We start from the raw sequence: 22865 nt of genomic DNA, 5'->3' as shown, positions 1-22865 counted from the left end.
TTGCTTAAATGAACATGAACATTAAGGAAATATAAACATATGTCAGTGCTTTTCTGAATTTAGGCAGTTGTCTATTCCAACCTCGTGCTCAGAAAGATGGCTCGCTTTGTTTTCTTCCGGAGTGGTAATGCCCTTGGGCAGAAACCTGCTGTCATTGGGCATTTTAAGGCCAAATATAATTCAAGCTTTCGTCCAGAATTCTGCCTGGTTTTCCCTTTCTGATGGATGATTATTTAATACTTTTGTAGTTGCTCATAATTATAGAAAACAATTCATGCTGCTACTAAAAGGCACGGTGGTTTCGAGTCACGCCAGAGAGACTGGCAAGGACATGGAGGAAAACTTCTTTTGTTTTATTCTCCCTTCAAGATAAGGATCTGAAAAGCTCAAGAAAGTCTGGTCGTCCTATTTTTAGAATGGCCTCGGCAGGGTTTTTCCTTCCAGTGTTTACACAGGGAGAGTTGCACCATCTGGTAGCGATAGAAGCGGCTGCTTGCGGGGCGAAAGGAGGAGAGCTGCACCCAGGGTGCTTGACATCCAGGCAGCAAATCACTGCAGGGAGGTCTACGGCAGGGCAAGAGCTGCTGTGGAGTTTGACTACACTGGTACATATTAGGGCCCAATTTGGAGTTGACTTTTCTCTCTCTTTGCTTGGAAATACCTTTGTGCTTCATGGGACATCAAAGGAGGTTTGCCTGGCTTCTCGCAGTGCTGTTTTTAGCTGTGAAACTACCAGGGTTTGGCATCTCATGAATTTCATTTAATGGTGCAAGCGAAGCCTCTTGGATGTTTGCGAAAGCAAGAAATGCTTTAGTAGATGTTGGCACAGACCTGTGACAGTAACCGAAGTCTATTACATACAATAAGTCTATTATATACACTGCTAAACGAGCAGATTCTCTTGCTTTCTTTAATAGAGAGCCTCTCTTTCTTGGAGTGAATGGAGTGAAGCCAAATCTGAATGGGAAACCATGGGAAGGAGAAGTGCCTGCTTGGCGTTGTTGGATGTGCTCTTTGTCATGGGGTGTTCAATTTAGGTTCCTGCTCCTAGATGCTGTGAAAACTAATGATGTGGTTTTAATGTCGCTTTCCACCTGTTCTGTCCCTTTGAAAATAACCAAACAAAATCCCACTGTAAAGTATTCATTGGAAACCTGACTGAACTCTTAATTGGCTTCTTTTGTCGACATGGTTGAGTGTTGATATAAAAAATGTTACAACTCGCATCCAAATATAAATATTTTCCTAATCGTGTTTCTAAAACAGCTTCTTATACCGTGCAGTCAAAGTTGTTTGCTGTAGTAAATAGCAGTATTTTGTTATCTCTCTCAATCCTCTCTGTTTTCTGTCTGTGGAGGGAGCCTACAATTAGTGGTCACAAACCCACCCATGAAAGTGGTCGAGAAAGCTTAGCAGATAATGGAAAAAAGCCTGGAAAGTATTTAGGAGAAAGATGATTACAAGTTTGCCACATAAAAACAGGCTAGCTCAGCCCCTTTTTATCTCAGCAAGCTGCCAGGCGTAGTTTAAGATTTCTGGTAGCTTTGGCTAAAGGAATTGCGGTTTCGAGTAATTTAATGTCATTTGAAACATAACAGTGGGTTTTCTTGTTTTTATTTTTTTAAAGGCGGGGGAAACAGAGAACAAAAGCCACTAATAATAAAACAAAAGTTAGAGAAACAAAATTCACTAATAGCCTTGTAACCAAAGGTTCTGGCACGTGCAAGCAGCCCCAGGAAAAGGCAATTCCCTTCTGCAGTGAGCCAGGATGGGATTGAATCTTGTCAGGGAAAGATTTCCTTATCAAACCGACCTGAGGAGAGATCCTAAATCTGTTATCAGCTCTTATACACGTGCAGAAACAGTCCTTCAGCAGTGAATGTGAGTGAAGCCAGTCATGGGGCAGAGGCTTTTACTGTTGCAGTTTCCATTGCATTAATTTTATTCTGAATTATTGAAAGTTCTCACACTTTCCATGGGGAGCAATAATAATCTCTAGTGGCTAAAGCAAGTGCCTTCCTGTGTTCTCTGCCTAAAGGAATCACTCTGTAAAGAGATGGCATAAAGGTTTTCATGTTTCTGGGTCCGTGCTCGTGGAAAAAAAGAATTGTGAGTGTCTTTGTGTATGTGTTCATATAAAGAGTGATAGTTACTGGGAGGGCAGTGAGGATCCCCATCAGTGCTCACACACACCTAAACCTTTGGCTACTTTGATGTCTCTGCCCTATCCCTATCTTACAAAATATGAAGGGGAAAAAAAATAGGCTAAAACTCATTTTCCATGTTTGCTTTTGAGAGATTTTTGTAAGCAGGACAGATTTTTTTTAAAGAAATACATTTTTAACATCCCAGTTCAGCAAGTTTCTGAATTTAAGGGTATGAGAATCCCCGTTAAGACTGTCCTTAAGTACTTTTCTGAATCAGAGCCTAAAACAACAAAGCCCGAGGACAGGGCTTTTAGCTGCTTGACAGTGCCTCTTTTAAATTTGTTGAGTCTTTAGGAATCTGGCTGCTGCTCTTCTCAGTGCCTCTCCTGTGCTTGTGCTGCAGCTGCTGTCACATGGGAAGGTCCCTGTAGCTGATCCTAAGGGTAGAAGTACCACAGCTAATATTTCCAGTTGTTTATACAAACTCATTCATTTCTCTGACCCTTAATACCAAACATTTATTGTTTCTTGATTATTCAAAAGATAATTTTTTTCAGTCCATGCTTAGTGTCTTTTTCCTAGTTTTTTTTTTTTTTCCTAATTTTTCTTAAGGATCAAAGGATTTGGTTCTGTGGTGCTTTCTCACATGAATTACTCGTACTTACCTGTGCAATTTAAGCAGGATTATATCTGTAGTTGTGGTTGCTGGGCTGGGTTCCTACTTAATGCTTAAATTTCCCACTTCTTCTATTTCAACATAGTGGTTGAATTCCTCATTTCACTGTCCTGAAGGTGTTAACTGGGGATTTATACCTGGATGAGTAGAAGAGTTTCTAAACATTCCTGTGAAGCAGAGAGCTTAAGTGAGAATTACGTTTGACACTGCAGGCAGGAAGCTTTTCCACCAAAATCCCCATAAATAAATCCTGGATAAGGCAGGTCATACATACGGTTAAATCACAGATAAAAAGTTGTATTTCAACCATCACTTTTAAAGGACTAGAATATTCTGCATTTGGCACCGTTAAAGAATTCAGCTTACTCTCCAGCGCCAGGACATCTTGTAGAGTTTCACTACTAATGGACCTCAAATGGGAAGATTAAAGCAGCAGATCATTCCTTGATAAGGTTGAGGAGTCTTAAACAACAACAAAAAAAATCCAAAACCTTCTCCCCGCAGTCTGAACAAACATTTTCACAGAAGTTAATGCAGCCACTCTTTCTAACAGATCAATCTCAGTGGAAAAATCCACTGCTTTGAATGATCAGTTCAGACCTTAAAGCGTTTCCAGTATAATAAAAAGTGATGGAAGAATTCAGGGGCTGCAGAGGGATATAAGTGCCTGACTGTTTGTTTTGGCTCCTTCTAGTATGTGTAGGCATTTCCATTTCCCTAGAAGTATCAATTAAGCCGTATTGACTTTTATTTCTGGAAATTGGAAGCTTTATTCTCTCAGCTAAATAGCAAGATTGTGGTTTGTTCAAAACTTTTTCATACCTTTGCTCTTTTATGCTTCTTAAGACATGGAGGATTTATGGGATAAAACTGCAGCCAGCAGTATTCACATGGATGCATTTAAAAGTAGGTCAGTGCACCTGGAACTGAGAGAGGTTCCTGGTGAAGATTGAGACATTGCGAAGCTTTTTATATGTTGGCAACGTACTTTGGTGAAATGTGATCAACATACACAGATGTAAAGATAAATCAATCACGTTGGCATGAAAGGAACCCTGCTGATTTCTCAGCTGATTAACTGGCCCTTATTAAAATACTAAATTGCAGTAGGGCAAGAGCATCTCAGATGTGTCCTGCTCCAGCTCAGGGATCAGTGCCATAGAGCTGGAGTTGCCATCCTGGTGTCATTCAAGGAGCAAACACTCTCCCAGTTTTGACACACAGGCTTTCTTAATGTGGATGTTTTTCTTCAGCACACTTTTTTATCCCTTAAAACCCTTTGTGTAGCATTTCATTTACTTTGTAGTAATGTTTCCAGACAACAAACCAAAGAAGTTGTACCACCAACAAAGCCCTTGCTCCCTCTGTCCTCCTCAGGGTGAAGGCGGCGCAGAATGAGCTGGGACAGCAGATCCTGGCTGACTTTGAGGAAGCCTTTCCTTCCCAAGGTACAAAGGTAAAGCTCTCACTTCCCCTCTTCCTCCCATTGAGAAGTGTTGCTGAAAAGCTATTTGGCGATGCTATCGTTGGTTTTAATCTCATTTTACATCTAGATTTGATCTCTCTCTGTTTCAGGAGTTGTTTTAGAAAGCAGACGAGTTTCCCAAGCTGTAGGGTGCTGGGTATATTTCTCACTGTTTCTATCAAGTGAATGTGGGGGAGAAATGCCACCCTTCCTCTTCACATCTACTGCAGCGAGGTCTGTGAGGCAGCTGAGGAATACCCCAGGCAATTCATTCATGGCCCTGTAGACAGAGTGGGGTTCCCTCCACATCTCACCCAGGTCACTGCTTATTTGCTGGACACGAAAGGTTCATACTGTGTTTCTGGAAAGCCAAGCACAGGCTGTCTGTTGACGTGCTGCCACCAACTTTGTCTCTGGTTTACTCAGCACAGATACAAATCTGGGCTAGGGCTAAGGCACCAAATGTGCTTCCCCAAAATTATGCATCCAAATGTTTGCAAACAATGCCGGGGGGTAGGTGTCAATTTGAATTTATTTCAAAGAAAACACTAGCTCCATCTTCCAGCATACCAGCTCTGCTGGTTTCTTTGTAAAACTAGCAAGTATGGAAAGGAGAAAACTATTTGGAACAGATCCTTGGTGAAGGGGAAATCTCTGTGCACATGCCGTAGCTTCAAAAGTGGTGGTTTTTTTAGATGCTTCTAAATTTTCTGTCTCTTCCACTAACATCATGATATGCCAATACAGACCAGGAGATGCTACTTGAAGTGTTGCAAGTTGATCATCTCTAGAGTGCTTTTTTCCCCTCACTAGTTTGGCCTTCAGTTTTGCAGAAAAGGGCCCATTAATTCTCCCATTAATTTGGCCTTGCAATCAGCCACTTCCTTCAAATATCTAGGCTGATTCAAGGCTTTGCAGAAGCAATGGGACAATGGTTCTTTCTGTAGATGGAGTTGGCTGCTCTTCTGTGGTAGGGACCTTTCTGGCTGTTGAGCAACAGAGCAACTTTATGGCCAGTGAAATGGAAGGAGCTCAGTTTTCATCCAACAGAAGAAATGCCTAAGTGATAATAAAGAGCAGCAGCAGAAACATCAAAAATAGAATGATAATGGGAAAGGGTAAAAACAAGATAACCAAGATGCAGTACAGTTTACAGTCACCCATTCAGCTATTTAACCTCAAATTATATGTTCCTGTTTATTTTGATAGAGGCCTGGGGGACCCAGCAATGTCCTACGTGATGCGTGTCTGGTCGCCAATGTCCTGGATCCCAGAATCAAACAGGAAATAATCAAGAAATTCATTAAACAACACCTCTCGGAGTATCTGGTCCTTTTCCAGGAAAACCAAGATGTAAGGGAAGCTTAGCAAGCTACATGTGGGTTTTGCATTTTGTTCTGCTGGTGTTCACAGGTTCCGGTGGTGAAGTATTTTTCCCCCGAGGGCTGAGAAGCGGTGACTTGCAGGTGTGTTGTGGGCTGGACGATGAGTTGGGAGGCAATATCATCTCTGCCAGGATGAATTCCTCCCGCCTGAGACCTCAGTTGTGTAGATCAGCACTGGAAATGTTTTCCCTTCCTATAGTAAAGAAATAAATTCAACTTAGATACACTTTCTGCCCTGTAAAGGGTTGAAAAATTCAAGTCTAAAAATTTCAAACCCAAAACTTGGAAAAAAAACACTACCTCACTCCAAGAAAACAAAAAATCCCCAAATACCTAAAAAGGCAGGGAGTGGGGGGAGAGTTTCCAGGAAGTGGATTAATCTTTGTAGCTAATTTTTAAACTTCCTGTCTTGATGCTAACAGCTTTTTTAAAAATTACCGTAATCATCTTGGATTTGGGAAAAAAAGCAAACAAACAACAAAGAAAAAACAAACCCAGAACCACCAAAACTAGCTTTGGATCAAAATGTTTTTTTAACAATTTTGAAATTTTAAGTTTGTGACAAAAAAGAGAAAAAGGCTAAGATGCTTCTTTTTAAACAGCATCTTTCAATGATGTTTTTTGGATTAATCTTTCTACTTTTTGACCAGAAAGCACTAATACTGAGGGGGGAAAAATCCCATCCTGCTCATGTTGTAAGAATTCTTGTAGAAGTTTGTGGGTCCACAGACCCCAGAGTGTGAAAACCAACTGAAAGTGAGAATCCAGAAATTTCTGTGTTCTCGTGCCACTGTTGACTTTAATTTCTCTGTCTGTGAAACAAAGAGGGTGGGATCAAATAAATTATGACTGGATTGAGTTTTCAATAGCGCCTACGTGATCGAGGAGTGCTGTTATCCTCATTTTCAACAGAACTTGCTCCCTTAATTGGCACGAGATAGGGTTTTCAGTCTGGCATGTGTTTAAGCCCTTTGAAGAATGACTGTTAGCGTTCACACTATTATTAATAGCGGTCAAGTTGGCTTTGATCGATAGCCCAAGCTGCTCTGCGAAACTGTAGCAGCATAGTTAAGCAGTCAGGCTGAATGTTAGCAGCTGCTGCTGGTAAAGGTGATGTTCTCCATCTTATTTCAGGTGGCCTGGCTGGATAAGATTGACAGGCGTTACGCCTGGATAAAGCGTCAGCTGGTGGACTACGAGGAGAAGTACGGGCGCATGTTCCCCCAGGAGTGGTGCATGACGGAGCGCATCGCCGTGGAGTTCTGCCATGTCACGAGGTGAGCATATGGGGACTCACCTTCTGTAAAACATAAGGGTGGCTTGTCTATTGCCAAATTGTTCATATATCCCCAGGACTTTAAAGGCAGTCTTAATATGGTGTAGGGGTGGACTATGTAGAGTAGGGTAGATGGTTGGACTCGATGATCCCAAGGGTCTCTTCCAACCTGAATGATTCTATGATTCTATCTCTATGGAATTGCCCATGATTAAAAGCAAGTCAAGAGGGAAAACCCTGAGAAGCATCACTAAAACTGCATGTACTGTTGAGTGAGGTGATAACAGAGGTAAAAATCAATTATATTAGAGGCCAGGTAAAATAGCATGAGCTGATTATGGTGTGAGTGCCTCAGATCGTGCTCTTTGCCAGCCAGAGGTGGGACACCAGAGGAAAGTGCCAGCTGGTGTCCCAGTAGCACCATTGGCTTCGTTCTGGGACCCCACGCAGAGACACTGTGCTTCCCAAAGTTTGATACTGCAGGCTTTCCTGGCTGGGGTGTGAGGAGATGGGGTCCTGTGACCCACAAAGCTCTGAAAAACTATGGTTATGTTTGAAATGCAGTCCATAAAGTGGTTTTATAGAAAATCACGTTTGGGTTTTGTTTTGGTTTGTTTTTTTTTCACCCTCTCAGGACAGAGCTTTCCAAGATAATGCGCACAAGAGCAAAGGAGATTGAAGTGAAATTGCTTTTGTTTGCAATTCAGAGGACAACCAACTTTGAAGGACTCCTGGCTAAACGCTTCTCAGGTTGCACTCTGGCTGATGGGACAGCGGTAAGGGGATTTCTAAACAACAACCCTTTAGTCCACAGCTGCTTTGGGGGATAAAAACTCCCTCTCACACAGAGCTGTGGTGATGGGAGACTGCAAAGTGTCACCTGCAGCCTCCCCTTGCACTGGCAGGTTAGAGCATTTAGTGTGATTGCACTTGGTGGGTTGCAATTGGGAAGGTGATCCTTGGTCTTGCAGAGTGGCTGTGGCACAGGGCTCACTAGCAGGAAAGGCTGATTGTGTACTTTTTTGGTTCTTCTGGACCCTGTGCTGTTTTGCAGCTGAAGCCACATTGCTGTGGAGAACCACAAAGTAATTATGGCAGGGTGACTGCATTATAATGGTTGTTCTCTGCGTGTCGATGACACGTTATAACTAAAAGTCCCTTCTTCTCTGTGTTTCTAGTTACCACATGTTCACCGCATGGTACCAGCTTTCAGTCCCACATTGTCTGTTGTGTTAGTCTTGCTCCCAGGGGCGTTGGTAGCTTCTCCTTTGCTGTGTCTCACTTGGTAGATTGTAAAGGCAGTGCCAAGAGAAACAGCTCAGTGAATATCTCTTGGGGTCATCTCTGGGCTTTTTTCTGCCTGAAATCTCAGCCAGGAGCTCTGCCAGCCAAGTGCCCTGGGAGCACAAAGTCCACGTGTGGCTCAGAAGCCACCAGTTTGAGGTCAGTGTCTCTGTCCAGCTGGTGTCTTGAAGCCTACTTGGATGTGATAATCCAGCCTGCAAGGCACGCCTGCTGGACCCACTTATAATTTGCTGTGGATCAGTAGGTGCCGCTAATTAAAAAGGGAAGCCCTGTAAGGTTTTCCTCCTGGCTGAATTTAGATCTCTCAAGAATACGGCTTTATTTTTCTGACAAATTTCATGCAAAATTTACAGCTTTAATTACATTGGCTTCGCTGGGCTGTTACCCATTTGGAGGCGGCAGGCACAGAAGCTGTTAGAACTGAGAAAAGCAGAAGGGGAGGATGTGGCTTGAAATAAAAGAAAATCCTCTCTGTCCCCCTTTCTGAGCTGCCTAAAGGGTATGGCACACTGGCTGTCATCATCCGACCTCTTTTATATGCAAAATGAAGGCCATAATTAAATGACTATCTGGTGAATGCACAGTGGGGATGAGCAGTCAGGCGGGATTTACTGTGGCTGCAGAATTTTTGGACCTACCACCATGGGTCCTCCTGGTGTAGACCATGTGCTTTGGGATGTGTGGTTTGAGAGGGTGGAAATTTGGTGCGATTCAGGCAGAGCGGGCAAGCATGGGGTGCAAGAGTGGGCTGTAAGAGGGAGCTGAAGATGAACTGTGCTGCTGGAGCAGTGGAGAGGGAACCAGCCTCTGCCCCTGCAGCAGGAGGGACTGGGCTCTAACCATGATGGAGAGGCACTGCTGGTGCTCTGCAGTCACCTCCGTGCTTGGAGAAGATGAAACTTCTATACGGTGCTTTGAGGGACTTAGTAACACAAAACATGGATGCAGCTGAGTGCCAGAGGGGACAAAACAGACTGTTCTCAAAGGAGCTTTCTCTCTTTTAACAGAAGAAGCCAGAAGTGCCACCTCCCTCCACCAACCCATTTCTGGAGGATGAAACTGGGACAGAGACAGATGAGATTGTGATCGAGAAAAGCGATACAGACAAAGTAAGTCTTTGAAGTTCTCCAGTCCTCAGTGAAGGTCTCTCAGTCAAAATCTCTAGTGGGGCCTAAGCCTCTCCCATCACATTGATTTGAAAGGTTTGTTTTCACAGCAATTAATTTAGCGCAGTTTTGATCCTCTGTGCAGCACAGAGGCTCCCAGTACGACCATGGTTTGCTCTGGCTGACTTCACTGAAACCAAAGCAATCTTTATTTCAGTTAATAGTGCGGAGACAATCACGCCACGTGAGAGTGAGTTGGATTCTGTTCTAGCCCATACAGCAACGGCTCAAATGTAACTACAGGATTTCTGTCAAAGAAGATGAAGTAGCACAGTAAGATTTTCAGATGCCAGAAGAAGCTCCCACTACAAACAGTTGCAATTCGTATTTTGCTTCATCAGCCATGCAAACGAAGTCCAGAGTCACCAGGAAACTCATTGAACTCTCAAGTGCCTGTTTTAGATTTCTCACTCCAAATATGTCACTTGTGGGATTTTTATCTCTGTGTTTTCATCCATTACCTCTGCAAAGTCGGCAACACCTACCCACTTATAAAAGCACTGGGTTTCCAAAGCCCTCTGCAAACATTAAAGGAGTGAATAGTAAATGCAATTGTTTTAATTGGCACCAGTATCAAAGCCTGTAAGCCCTGTATTTTTTACTCTCCAGATGGATGTTTTCTAAGTGTTCAATTGTAAGTTGCTTGGGGAAGGTCTCTTTGTTCCTTGAGTTTACAGCCCTGCAAATGGGGCATTTACAGGTGGTGTCCTGATGGATCACCCTAGGACCTATTCCATGCCCTCGGGGAGTTTATGGGGTGGCAGCTCTCCACCAGCGTGGTTTGATGCACTGCAGCCCCTCCTGATTTGCACTCAAGTGGGGCAGCCCCTCTGCCTTCCGCCCGCTGAAGAAGTCCTGAAATAGAATGATTAACCAAAGTTTTGCTCTCTTCCCTTTAAAATGCAACTTGGACAGTTGGAGTTGGCCAGACTTTATCAGTGATCTGGGAGACAAAGATTGGGAACTTTGAGGAGATGCCTGTGGGGTGTATTTTGTGTGAAGAGCTTGTTTTCCACTGTCCGTGAAGGCTGGGGGAAGGTTGGCTCTGATGCACAGGGCTGGGCTGAGAGGACATCCTTGGAGAAGTCAGTAGTGCAAGAAGACAAGCGAAGAGATAAATTGCAAAACCATTTTAGGCTGTTTAGGGCTGGTTTTAGTAAATAGTGGAATGTGCTGCCCTGGCCAGAAGCAGTTCAGGTGTTTCTGAGAAAGGAACTGCTCTGCTCCATGTACGTGGGGAGGGTGGTACGAAGCCATCCATTGAGCTATCTCTTGAAATGCCATTTGCGGTGAGGTTGCCTTCTCTTTCTGGGTACACCCTGTGTTAATGCTCACAACCCCGTGCTGGACTCTGCTGCAGCTGCCCTGCAGCTCCCTGTCTGCCAAAGGCGAGCTCTGTAGGCTCCAATATTTCGGTTTCAAAGCGCCAGCAGCTGGTGGTTAGTGCTGGTGAGTTCATGCTGGAGGTCTCATCTGCTGTCGCTAGCTGGAGAAGGGACAGGAAGAGTTGAAGATGAAGAGTTTTGAGTGGTACAGCTCTTCCAAGGCACTAGTCCTGAGAATTCAAGACACTTGGGAGTGTAAGAGGGAGCACAAGAGTTTGGGGGGGTGGGGGGGAATCCATGTTAAAAAAGAACCTCTTTTAGTGATACTAGCAGTTCGATTTAATCTGTTTACTTTGGATAGTAATGAAAGGAAACTGGGCCAGCTGCAGACCTCCTTACTGTGACAACAGTAACCTTTTATTATTTCCATCAAACTCAAGGAGGAAATAGCTTAAACATCTGCAGCTTTTGGACAGGATTGCACGCTCAGAAATACAGCTTCGCTGCTACTGTTAAAAGATTTAGGATTCTCTCCACCAGACATGCTGGGAGCAGCATGATGCAGAGACACACACGGGCGCGCATAGAAAACCAGTCCTGCACTAGGAGTTGGCTCTTCCAGCCTGGTAAATCGTAAACATCATGAATCTGCAACCTTGTGTTGGTGCTGCCATCCTGGAGACCTGGCGACTGGCAGGTTTCTGTAATTACCACCTATTGTTTTTCTCCCGGCTCCGATGAGCGTGCGCATCCGGCAGGAACGGGCAGGCGCTGGCACAGGGGCTGGGGTGGAGAATGCTGCCTGGTGGCTCTCTCCCAAAGCTGTAAAAACTTGCATTCTCCAGTCATGCTCTTAGTGAGAAGGTTAATGAAGCCAGTCTCATAGAGGTGGTCTGGTCTCCATAAAACCCTTTGCTCACGTTAGGTTTGCAGCCATATGTTAGTGTTCATTGTGTCTTTGAGTCTTAATTATTCCTGTGAAATGCTTGCCTTGTCATTCTCTACCATTTCTGCAAAAGACGTAGAGAGTAAGTCCTTTAGGCTCTCTTGTTTTGCTTTTCTTATGCTAAAAAAAAAATCAGCTGGAAAAATTCATATCTTCATTGGCTGGGAGCTGATCCTGGCTTTTTGTGGAGAGAGGCAAGAATTCCATTCCAGAGTCACTGCAGCCTTCTTTGCAGGCAGTGAAAAATTGTCAGCTTGCCGGAAAGCAACAAGAAAAGTTGTCTACAAGTGAAAAATAATAATAATAAAGTCTAGCTGTAGGGCAAAAATGAGCTTAAAGACCCTGCCCGGGCTGGTACTTAAACATGCACAAATTCAAGTGTATGAGTAGTCCCGGTGGCTTCAGGGAGATGTATTTGGCCACTGTGTAGAGTGCGGTGCTAAACTAAACTGAGAGTAAACCAGATGACTCCCAAATGGCGTACGTGCTTAATGCTCTAAATGTGATTTTAAAATAGAAGTCTTTGCATCCCCAGAAATGTGTTTCACAGTGAAAGCAGTCCCATAATGTTGCCTGCATAATTCCAGCTCCTCCGGTAATTACGTTCTGTATATCTAAATAAAATTCATCCAGATGAGGTCTGTAACTTTGAGTTATTAACCTTAATGTTCTAAAATGTAGGGATTTTAAAATGTTGCTTCCAAATAACTGCTGCATTTCATTTCAGAGGTGACTGGTGGAGCCTTGTTAGCATTGGAAGGGTGCCGCTAGGTTTTATTTACAAACTGCATTAAGATGCTTCTACTGAAATCTGTTAGCATGCAGCAGTCTTCTCTTTAAGGATAAGAGTATTTTACAGGTGAAAAGATAATTCCTTGGAATACAAACAGCTGTGTACGAGCAAGGGAGGACTTGGACACACTGACGTCATGTATACTGTTGATTTCATGCCTTTGATTTTTTGACAGTAAATTGGTTTGTTGTAATATTTCTAAAGACTTGGATCCCTCTCTGCTGTTGCGTTACTGTTTCCTCCAGGTCTTACAGGGCAGGTTTGAAACCAACACTCTGAATGTTTTCTTACAGCCAAAGAAGCCAAAGGCCCCCGACAATCCTTTTCATGGCATTGTTTCCAAGTGCTTTGAGCCTCACCTTTATGTGTATATCGAGTCCCAGGACAAGTGAGTAACCAGCCTGCTCTTTTGGGTTTGTTTGCTTTTGAATGTGTGTTACGGTTGGGTTGTTCCAGGTTCTGTACTCAAGCTGCAGAAAATTAATTTCTTGAAAGTCTGCTTTCTGATTTTATAAGGAGCCGCGTTCGTGGTTCAAGAAAGTCAGAATGAGTAGGGCCTTTGCTTGGGCAAAAATGAGCATTCAGAGGGCTGTGGGTGTTGGTTTCATCTGTAATTGCAAAGGCTCGCAGGAACGACGCCCGCTGCCTTTCTGTGGAAGAGGCTTAGTGTTTCAGAAATTGCTTCTGTTGCCTCTGCAATTCCCGCTGCAGACATACGCCTTTCTTTCATCTCCAACGTCTTCCACAAATAGTAGGTTTGCTTTTTCTGTAAAATCCTCATGTGGCTTCGTGGCAGAGGAATTTCAAGATTTGCTTTATAGAAATAAGTTATTTGAGATCCGTAGATGAAAGCTGCCGTAGATGAGCTGGCTGTAAGATAACGTTATCATCACTGGCAGATTGGGACTTTGTTAGGGCCTTTAATCCCTGGAACCCTTCTTTGTCTTCCTCTTTGACTTGCAGCAAAATAACTTGAATGAAAGGAGCTTTCAGCTTAGAGCTCTCAGAAGTTTGTAGAGCTCTCGCCACACTTTCTTGTGCACCTTGATTCTCACCAGGATTTAAGTAACATCTCTGTAACAACTGCAGTGCCCACGGGGAGAGGAGATAGTTGGAGAAGTTCAGTAGAGTCTTTTAGTGCAGGTTAGTGGCTGGAAAGGAGAAGGGGCACCTGCCTCATGTAACTCATCTGTCTGTGCCCTTCTGCCTTTCAAGGACTTACACATGAGATTGGGCATGTCTTGAGGGTCGTGGTGTCCTCATTTTGTCCAAACTCCAAGATAGCCCTCTTCAAAACGGTTTCCCATGTCCCCTCAACCTTTTATGCTTAAAAAAGAAATAGTGAAACCTTGCACAATGGTCTGTCCTGCTGGGTTTAGGTTCCACTCTGCAGTATAACAAAGAGAAACAGATATTTCCACCCCCTGCCCTCAGCAAACTGAGCACTGACTTCTTTGAATATTTCTTCCCTTCTCAGTAGGGGCCATTTTAATCCCCATTTTGGTAATTCTACCCACTGCGCTCCTAGCCCTTTCAGTTGCCTTTTTTTTTTCCTCTCCTTTTCCTTTACAATCCTGAGATGTTTTATATTAGCTTTATAGCCACAGGCTGCAAGGAGTTCAAAGGAAAACTGCCACAGTATTCCCCATGCTGCCCCTGTCTGCCAAAAACTGCTTTCCTTTATGATTTTTCTCTCTTCTTCCCCCTTCGATTGAACTTTTGAGGAATCTGTTGCTGATGTCTGAAAACGAGGAGTTGCTTAGATAATTAATTATATGTTTGGGCTCTGAATAGTAAGAGTGGTGTGACAGTTCTTCATTGTTGCCTTCAGTCTATGGCAGAAAGCAGCCTGGACTTTTTCTCCCGAGAAACTGTTTCCATACCCATTTAAAGAAACACAGTGCCAAAATCTGTAGCGATTTAAGAGGAGACACCCAAAAAAAAGACCTTAAAGATGCTGCTCTCCACCCTTAGCTGCAGTGTAGATATCAGGTTTCTTAACAGTGAAGCAGATTTCATTTCTGCCCCTTTGGGACGTGTGTCTTTAGCTCTTCTTTGTGGTCTGTTGGAGCCACAGGAGCGGACACACGCGAGCGAAGCCGTTTGGATGGAGTAAAGGAAGGGCTCTGTCAGGGCTGAGAGTCTGCAGAGCCGTGGTTAATTGTGCTAAAATGCACGTGTGCGCCCAGATTGTTCGGAAAACTGGCATTTTGTGGCGTTCGCAGCCAAAAATCCCCAATCTGTGGAAACTATCCTACAAGTGGTCCAGGTGTCTCAGTGCCATTTCCCTTCCCCAGCACCCAACAGACACCAGCTGTTCACCTCGCTGAACAGACTGACTTACTGAGTGCCATCCTCTTCTCTCCTGCTGCTGGGCAGCTGCCTGGTTCCTCTCCTGATTGCCAGAGATGCAGAAAAACCACTGAAGAGGTTGAGTGGAAAAAATAAAGGAAGAGGAGCATAGGAATGAAAGGATTTAAGAACCAAAGTAAAATTCTCTTTCAATTTCATATTTTCTCTTGGTTAGATTTGGAGAGTTTTTGCTCGCAATAAATATGCTACTGTTAGGAAATACCACACTTGTGCTACCAGAGAATTTGCTTTGAGCTTTTTTGCAGACTCTACATAGAGAAAATGTTCATTTTCTGTACCTCTCCTGCCTTCTTCGTGTTTCATCTCCCAGTAGTTTTTTCTGCCAAACTCTTTGTGCTCCCATCGTACCACACAGAGGTTGAAGCCTTTGTATTATACTGGGGCCAACTGAGACTAATGCGAAAGTTTGATTGACATCGAGCGAGGTGTGCATTAATAATATATTAGCTCCCTTAGTGCACAATATCCTGATGTTTTACTTGTACCAGTCCTTTGAGGGGCAGTTTGTCCAGGTTGGGGTCAGAATGAGCGTGAAGCTCTAGCGCTGCTCCCCCAGCTCCTTTGGACAGCTGCGTTTGCTCGTGCGTCCCATTTGACAAGACCTTGGGGGATGGGGAAAATGTAGCTACATTTCACTTTGCCTCGGAGAAGGGAAGAACATGTGGAGTAAGCATAAAGAAACAAAAGCCATTGACATTCCTGGCTGCGTCTTGAGACCGAGAGAAGGAAAAGAAAAACCCACCGAAGTGGCTGATGGATGCTCAGAAAGCTCCGCTTTGTCGCCCGGATGGAGCAAAGCACAGATGCAGAGGTGGAAATGCAGCTGTTTAATTTAGTGGGGCTTTTGACAAGGAGCAAACCACGTCTGCTTTTCTTGAGAACCTGAAGGAATGCCACAGCTCGTAGCACGTGTGAGCCCTCCTGCAGCAGCATCTGTTTGGCTCCCCCACAGCTCCGGGGGGGGGGAGGTACGTTTTGCTTCGCTGTGGTCGAATACAATCAATGCTTTGGTTCAGCATTCAATTGCTCGTGCCAGTGCAGAGATTTATCACATCAGTTGAGCAGCCTGATGTTTTTACAGTTCTTGTAACAAAGCCGAGGAACTGTGCGTGTACGTGGAATCAGAGCTATGTAAAGTACTCAAAGCAGCAAGCAATAAGCATGAAAAAAAGGGGCTACTTGTCTTTGCAATAGCCTATGAGCCTGGCTTAAGCCAAAGAACCTTGCCTCATGATTTAAAACCCTGATATTGCAAGCACGTTTCTGTAGATTACTTTGGCCCAGCGGTCACCCACAGTAGGAGCTCATCCATTTCGGGGCAGCGATCTGTAAGTTCATTGGGGAAGAGCCAGGTCACGTTTTCTACTCGTGCAGAGTGTTGAATTCTTTGGTAGACTGGAACCAGAGTGGGTTTTTCTCTTTCACAACGTGAAAAGAAGGAAAGGGCAGAAACTGGGGAAAAGTTTTCATCGCTGTCAGGCTTTTCCCCCTTTCACTGGCAGAGGTAAGTGAGAATGTAGGAAAGAGTCCCAGCTGTAGTGCTGGTGGTGAGGCTGTACGTTTCTGTAGATTACTTTGGCCCAGCGGTCACCCACAGTAGGAGCTCATCCATTTCGGGGCAGCGATCTGTAAGTTCATTGGGGAAGAGCCAGGTCACGTTTTCTACTCGTGCAGAGTGTTGAATTCTTTGGTAGACTGGAACCAGAGTGGGTTTTTCTCTTTCACAACGTGAAAAGAAGGAAAAGGCAGAAACTGGGGAAAAGTTTTCATCGCTGTCAGGCTTTTCCCCCTTTCACTGGCAGAGGTAAGTGAGAATGTAGGAAAGAGTCCCAGCTGTAGTGCTGGTGGTGATCTCCATCCAGGAGATCCTAATGTAGTCTCTTTTCATGAATTCTGGTCATGTGCTGGGTGCCCTGAGAGCTGGCAGAAAATTAACATTTTAACTTGGAGCTCTTAAAAAAAGTAAGAGTTTTTCTCTCTGTGGACAGCATTGCAATTCCGTCAAATAACTCTTTTGCTGAAAAATGATGATGATATATTAACTATAAAGTAATGCCTTTTCTTTTTTTTTTTTTTAAATGATAGTTCAATTTCTTGTGGGAGTTACATTTCAAGTTCTTCCTTTTCCTGTTCTCCTCCTGAAGATTTGACTTTCTACTTGGGTACCCTGGATCATGGCTCATCACAGCCATTAGAGCCTCAGCAGTGAGGGCTGAGCAGTGGGAAGGGAAGAGCTGGGTGAAGCGGAGCCAAGACCATAGTGAAAATGGGAATATAAAATAGAGGAACTTCCCAACTCCTTTTGGTCAGCAGAGTGCCCCGCTGTGATCCAAAATGTCTATATATTCCTCAAAAGCCAAACTTCCCTGTGGAAGGGTGCGTGCATCTGTGTGTCTGGGGGAGGAGGTTTATTGCAGTAATTGAGTTAATCTGGCAGAGGTTACTGCAATTAGCTGAGCTCCAGTGTTCCTGGTCTCTGTTCCTGACACGGATGTGCTCTCTCTGGAGGAGTTGGACCAGAGGAACTCCCCAAGATCAGAAGACTTCTTTGGTCCTGTACTGATGGTTCTGGCCCTCTGCCATGCTAAAAAGCCTTTTTGTCGTGATGAAACGGTGGAGTCAGGTTTGTTGTTGCCTAAAAACCGAAATATTTGAGTAAGGACGAGGTTATAATGAATCACTTGGGACAATAGGAAGGCTTTTTGTGCTTTTAGAAGGAGTTTTAAGTAGGAAGTGCACTTTGCGCTCAACGCTAAATAAAACTTCTTTAAAGAATGTGTGAAGTTGTGCAAAACCAGGTGGTATCCAAATGGGACCAAGAAATGGCAAATGGCACACCGTTCTGAGCACATCCCTTTAAAAGCCATATTCCCCGAGGTCTGCTCCGGAGGCTGCTGATATGGGAAGCCCAACTGTTCCTTTTGCGGGTGCCAGGAATGAAACTTGAGCATAAGCTTTATGCACTTGCATCAAATGTGCTGAACCCCCCTCCTGGCAGACTTGTGAGCTTTTATATGTGACTGGAGAACAGATTGAAGCTGCCACTAAAACTTTGGAGTACAAAAGGTCGTTACTCATCGGCCCAGTCCTCGTTATGGGATGAGCTTTGTGCTGTGAGGGCGGAGATAAGGGAGGGCTGGAATAACCGACTGCTGAAATCTGAGTGTGTTTGCTGGTGTCACAAGATGGGGCATCTGGTTTTAAGTGTTGTTCTCTCTCTTCCCTCTGATTCCTTCCCCAACATGCTAAAATATCTTTCTATTGTTCCCCCATATCAGAAATCTCGGCGAACTTATTGACAGGTTTGTGGCCGACTTCAAGGCTCAAGGTCCCCCCAAGCCCAATGTGGACGAAGGAGGAGCCGTCCTGCCCAGCTGCGCCGACCTCTTTGTCTACTACAAGAAGTGCATGGTCCAGTGCTCCCAGCTCAGCACTGGGGAGCCCATGATAGCCCTGACCACCATATTCCAGAAGTACCTCCGGGAATACGCCTGGAAAATTCTGTCTGGAAACCTGCCCAAGTGAGTTTCTCTTCCAGCACCGTCTGGTGAAACATTCCAGTGAGGAGCAGATGCTTTGTAAAGATAATTAATAAATACATACTTGTGAATGTTTATGTTTCACTGTCAAAGAAACCATGTAGCAGCAGCGTGACTGCATTTACTTCAGGATTTTCTCAAAAATTTGGTTTGTTGCACTGAGAAACAGCAAGAGACCAAACGGACAGTCACGGCACTGTTTTTGTTTTAAGGGCCCCTGGAGGATAGCTTCATATTTGGCTTTGATTAGCAGTCAGATTTACAGTTTCTTGAAGTTCCTTTTGAAATGCCAGCCCAAGCCTCTTCAGAGAGGTCTGGCTTTGAGTTGCACTTACGCTGCCACTTGGGTAACAAAAGTCATACTGTGATTCTCAGCTGCCTTAGCTCAACGTTATACGTATCATAATTTATAATCAAGGTGGTTTATTTGTGTGATGCTGAAGGGCTTACCTGTAACTCCCTCAGCTCTGTGAGATTTTATATATGTATGAATAAAATATATAGATGTAAATCCAGTGAAAAGAAAGGAAATTGTTATGGGTTTGCACCGATATGGGTAAGTGTACAGGCTAAAGGAGCTCCTGGAGATATCACCAACCTTAACAGCAGATAATTCTGTATGCTATCTGCCATCTTCAGTTTGTTTCCCTTGTAAACCCGGGAGCAGCAGAATGAATTTCTGAAACCAGTAAAATCTTTTACAGATGGAAGGGGAGAAGGTTACATCCAGACAAGTGGAAAGATAAATTTAATGTGCGTTCTCCATCAGACCTCAGTTGCATTCTTTATACACATTTTTTTTGTGTGCTCCATTTTTGCTGTCCAAGATAAATATCACTGTCCTATTTTTTTAATGGATTTGGATTATAAAGAGTTGAGAGGTAGGGAATTTCCTGACTCTAAACTGTTCTGAGTCTTTCTTTGTTGATACACAGTCGTTAATCACTGGAAGAGGGTGGAAAGGAGCCGCATCTTCTATAATTTACTGTGTTGATATCATCAGTTTTTAAAGCAGGTTAGCAAAGTTTCAAATGCATGTTGACATCTGTTTAGTACTGAGAAGATAAATATGACAAGCTGCCTGATATTTACTGAGATTTTTTTCTGTAATCTTTAATTAGATTTTGAGTAACTGGCAGTGAAGGTGAAGTTAGCTGGGGAAAGGTATATTCCACTTGAATCCTAATCTACCACGCTGTGAATGGGGGACTGTCCTCTGCCTGAGGACTTCATATCGAGTTTGCCTTTCTAAAAGATCTTCCTTGACTAGAATAGCAGTTGTGGGTTTGATACAGGATGGCACTAACCTGTGGTGCACAGGGCATTGGACTTTGTGGTCATATGGGCTTTTTATGGCATTGAAATCTAGCAGAGATTTTGCGGCGTGCCTGTCTGTACGCTAAATCTTACAGGTTTTGTCTTCTTTTTTTTTTCCCCAGGACAACCAGCAGCAGCGGGGGGCTCACCATCACTAGTTTGCTGAAAGAAAAAGAAGGCTCTGAAGTGGCCAAGTTTACTTTAGAAGAACTTTGCCTCATTTGCAGCATCCTCAGCACCGCGGAGTACTGCCTGGCCACCACCCAGCAGGTGAGCCTTCCTCCGCGCCGCCTCCGAGCTGGCCCCCAGCAGCTCCCCCTCTTCTCTCACCAAATGCTGAGCTGCTCCCTCTCAGGGGCAGGCTGCCGTGGAGACTGGAGGAGTCAGAAATACTAAAATATCCACAGTAGCGTCTGATCCACATAGCAGCCTGTTGATTATTGAGCTCTGCATTATTAAATCTATATTTCAAAGAAAAAAAGTATTGATTTTGCCATTTCCACCTGAGAAAAGTAATTTGCTTGTAATCCTGCTTTGCGGCATCGGTTTTGGATGCTCTCCTTTTATACTTGTTACATAATTTGTTTTGGACTGGGAACCAATTTTTTATTAAAAAAAGACTTTTCTCACGGTTTGTGATCTCCCTTTTATAAAAACAAGAAAAAAAAACAGTAATTCAGAATAGGTTTGGGAAAACACTTGCATGAAATACTGGGGCAAGGTGGAGTGAAGAGAGAAGGTATTTCTGCTGGTCGGCTTTGCAGCCACAGTGCTTCTTACATTCAGGTGCTTTTGAGATGCCTTTGGTTAGTAGATGAGCTGTGATGTTTGGCCATAACAAACCAAAGGCCTCTCCACCACTAGAACTGGCAATCCTCCTCTGCAGTTTGGGCACAGACAGGGTGTTGGAAAACATCTTTATTCGCAGGACAGGTGCCATGGTGTTAAGCTCATCCATTAGCACGTCACGCTAGAGTTGCATAAATGACCTTGGAGGTTACTTCTTTGAGGACACAGTGCCACCATAGGCCATCCTGGCAATGTTTCTAGGGTGTCCAACAAGGAGAGATTTCCGTTGCTCCCTGGCTGAATTTTGGATATAGTCTGAGCACAGATTAGATTTTAAGCAGCTGGCTTTTCCAGGACATAAGTTTTCAAGAATGGTCATTTCCAGTAAGAAATCTGATCTTTCTGTTCCTTCTTTTGTTTCCTAACAGCTGGAAGAGAAACTCAAAGAAAAAGTGGATGCAAGTCTGGTGGAGAGAATCAACCTGACGGGAGAAATGGACACTTTTAGCATGTATGTTCAGCAGATGCATCCTCCCAGAATATATCAAACATCCGAGTTTGTCAGCCAGATGGTGCTGGAGTAATGCAAGCCCAACATCCCAGTGCCGTAGGACCCACCCAGATACAACACAGCTCAGGCATAGGCATTTCCCTGGTGAAGGAATGGTCATCCTTTGGCTAGTCCAAGAGGAGCAATAGCACAGGCTTGAGATGTAGTTATTCCCCATCGTCCCAGCCAAAGGAACAAGAGCACTGGAAAGGGGAAAGGAAATAGTGAGTTTCCATTTGAAACATCATTTGCATCTTGGCAGCTCTGTGAGGTGGCTGTTACATTTCAAGAAAGGAAGCTATTTCAGTACATTCCTTCCTGCTTTAACTTCCCACTGTTAATCAGCAGCCTTGTCAGAATGATCAAACCTCGTTTCAGATGACATAAAAGACTGATCCAATCTTACATTATAATTGAGAGAAGATTATCATTCATTAAAATAACTTTTCACGTAACGATGCTAAAAATACTCCCCTCTAACATCCTCTCCACCACTGACAAACAGATTGAATTTTTTGTGAGAGAAGGAAATCGACGCAAAAAAATAATTGTTTTGCCTCACATCAGGCAAAAGAAAACCTTGGCAAAGCTGGGAAAATAATCCCTATCACCAGCTCTCCTTTTCCCTAAAACTAAGGTTCAGCCCAGATAGCAGTGAGATGTTTTCAGAAGGTTTCCTTCCTGTGATTCCTCCTCCCTTGCTCCAGTGGGCAGGATCCCACTGAATCTCCATCCAGGTATTTCACGTGGTCTCGGGCTCCGTTCCAGGCTGCGGAGACTCCCTTCCCTTTTGATATTTCTCAGACCTTTTTAAGAGTGAATCCCTGACTGAAAGCTGGGGTTGCTGTGTCCCCTAAGCCAAAGCAAACAAGGTAGCTGGGGAGTAGAAATAAAATACACCATATGATGGGATTTTCTTAACCTGGACAAGCTGAGGGTGAGTTTTATGTTTTCTGGTGACCTGTCCAGCAGGAGCCAGCTACCTTGAGTCGCTGCCTCACGAGGTGATTGGTCGTAGGCAGCCAACGTGATGTGTTTTGGAAATTGTTTAAACGTATAGTTTGCGTTTGCTGTTTTGGACAGCTTTAAACTTAAACTGACAGCCCTGATATATCTTGTAACAAAGGCTTTTTAATTGACTTTCAGTCTGTTCCAGCGTAGAGCTTTGTCCAGTCTTCTGTCAGTGTAAGTCATAGCTATAAACCTCTCCCTGGCGTTTGCTCCTTCAACATCAAACACGGTGTTTCTTCTGGGATTTGATGTCTTGTTAGGCATGGTCATAAAGAAAGTGATAAAACGTTGCTGCTTACACACTCTGGAAAGTGTTTCTTCTTTCACAGAAAGGAGAGTGCAGAACCAAATGTGTATATATTTGGGTATACACCCAAATGTGTATAAAGCGATTGACTTGTGGAGTTTTACCCCTGGGGTGGCAAAGTATTTTCTTTGGGAAATATGGGAAAGGTAATGAGCTCTTCTTGAAGCTCAACGGAAGAAAAATTAATGTGTAAATCCAGAAATCCGTGATTGCCACCCCCTGCCCTGTTGGTCTGTTGTGAGACTGTGGGCAGCGGGCAGAGACCTCTTGAAGTGTTGAGCTTTCCAGGCTCTGTTAGAACCGTACTGTTCATTTGTGGCCTCAGCTTCCCTGCCTTCAGCTTCTGTGCATCCATCAGGGATCGTGTGGGGATTCACTAACCGCCACTGAAGTACCATTAACGTGCTGCCTGGGGCAAAGGTTGGAAGTGGCTTCTTGCAGAACCAGGATCTAAACCCTCTTGGTGTGTCACGATGCTTTGCATTTGCAACACAC

The 22865-nt window shown here is 44.1% G+C and overlaps 1 protein-coding gene across 1 annotated transcript in view; it reads left to right on the top strand.

Annotated features, from left to right (window-relative positions):
• The window catches only part of VPS53 (VPS53 GARP complex subunit), a 64603-nt gene that overhangs the window by 22781 nt on the left and 18957 nt on the right, over window positions 1-22865 (top strand). The window contains exons 8-16 of the mRNA XM_014953328.1: window positions 4201-4279; window positions 5498-5641; window positions 6808-6950; window positions 7584-7725; window positions 9262-9363; window positions 12778-12872; window positions 18136-18378; window positions 19836-19983; window positions 20931-21013. Of these exons, the coding sequence (XP_014808814.1) occupies window positions 4201-4279; window positions 5498-5641; window positions 6808-6950; window positions 7584-7725; window positions 9262-9363; window positions 12778-12872; window positions 18136-18378; window positions 19836-19983; window positions 20931-21013 (1179 nt within the window). The remainder of the gene's footprint in view (window positions 1-4200; window positions 4280-5497; window positions 5642-6807; window positions 6951-7583; window positions 7726-9261; window positions 9364-12777; window positions 12873-18135; window positions 18379-19835; window positions 19984-20930; window positions 21014-22865) is intronic.

The sequence above is a fragment of the Calidris pugnax genome, unplaced genomic scaffold, assembly GCF_001431845.1.
Source record: "Calidris pugnax isolate Ruff unplaced genomic scaffold, ASM143184v1 scaffold133, whole genome shotgun sequence".
Lineage (NCBI taxonomy): Eukaryota > Metazoa > Chordata > Aves > Charadriiformes > Scolopacidae > Calidris > Calidris pugnax.
Note: the sequence above shows the minus strand (reverse complement) of the source record. Positions and strands in the feature narration are given on the sequence as shown.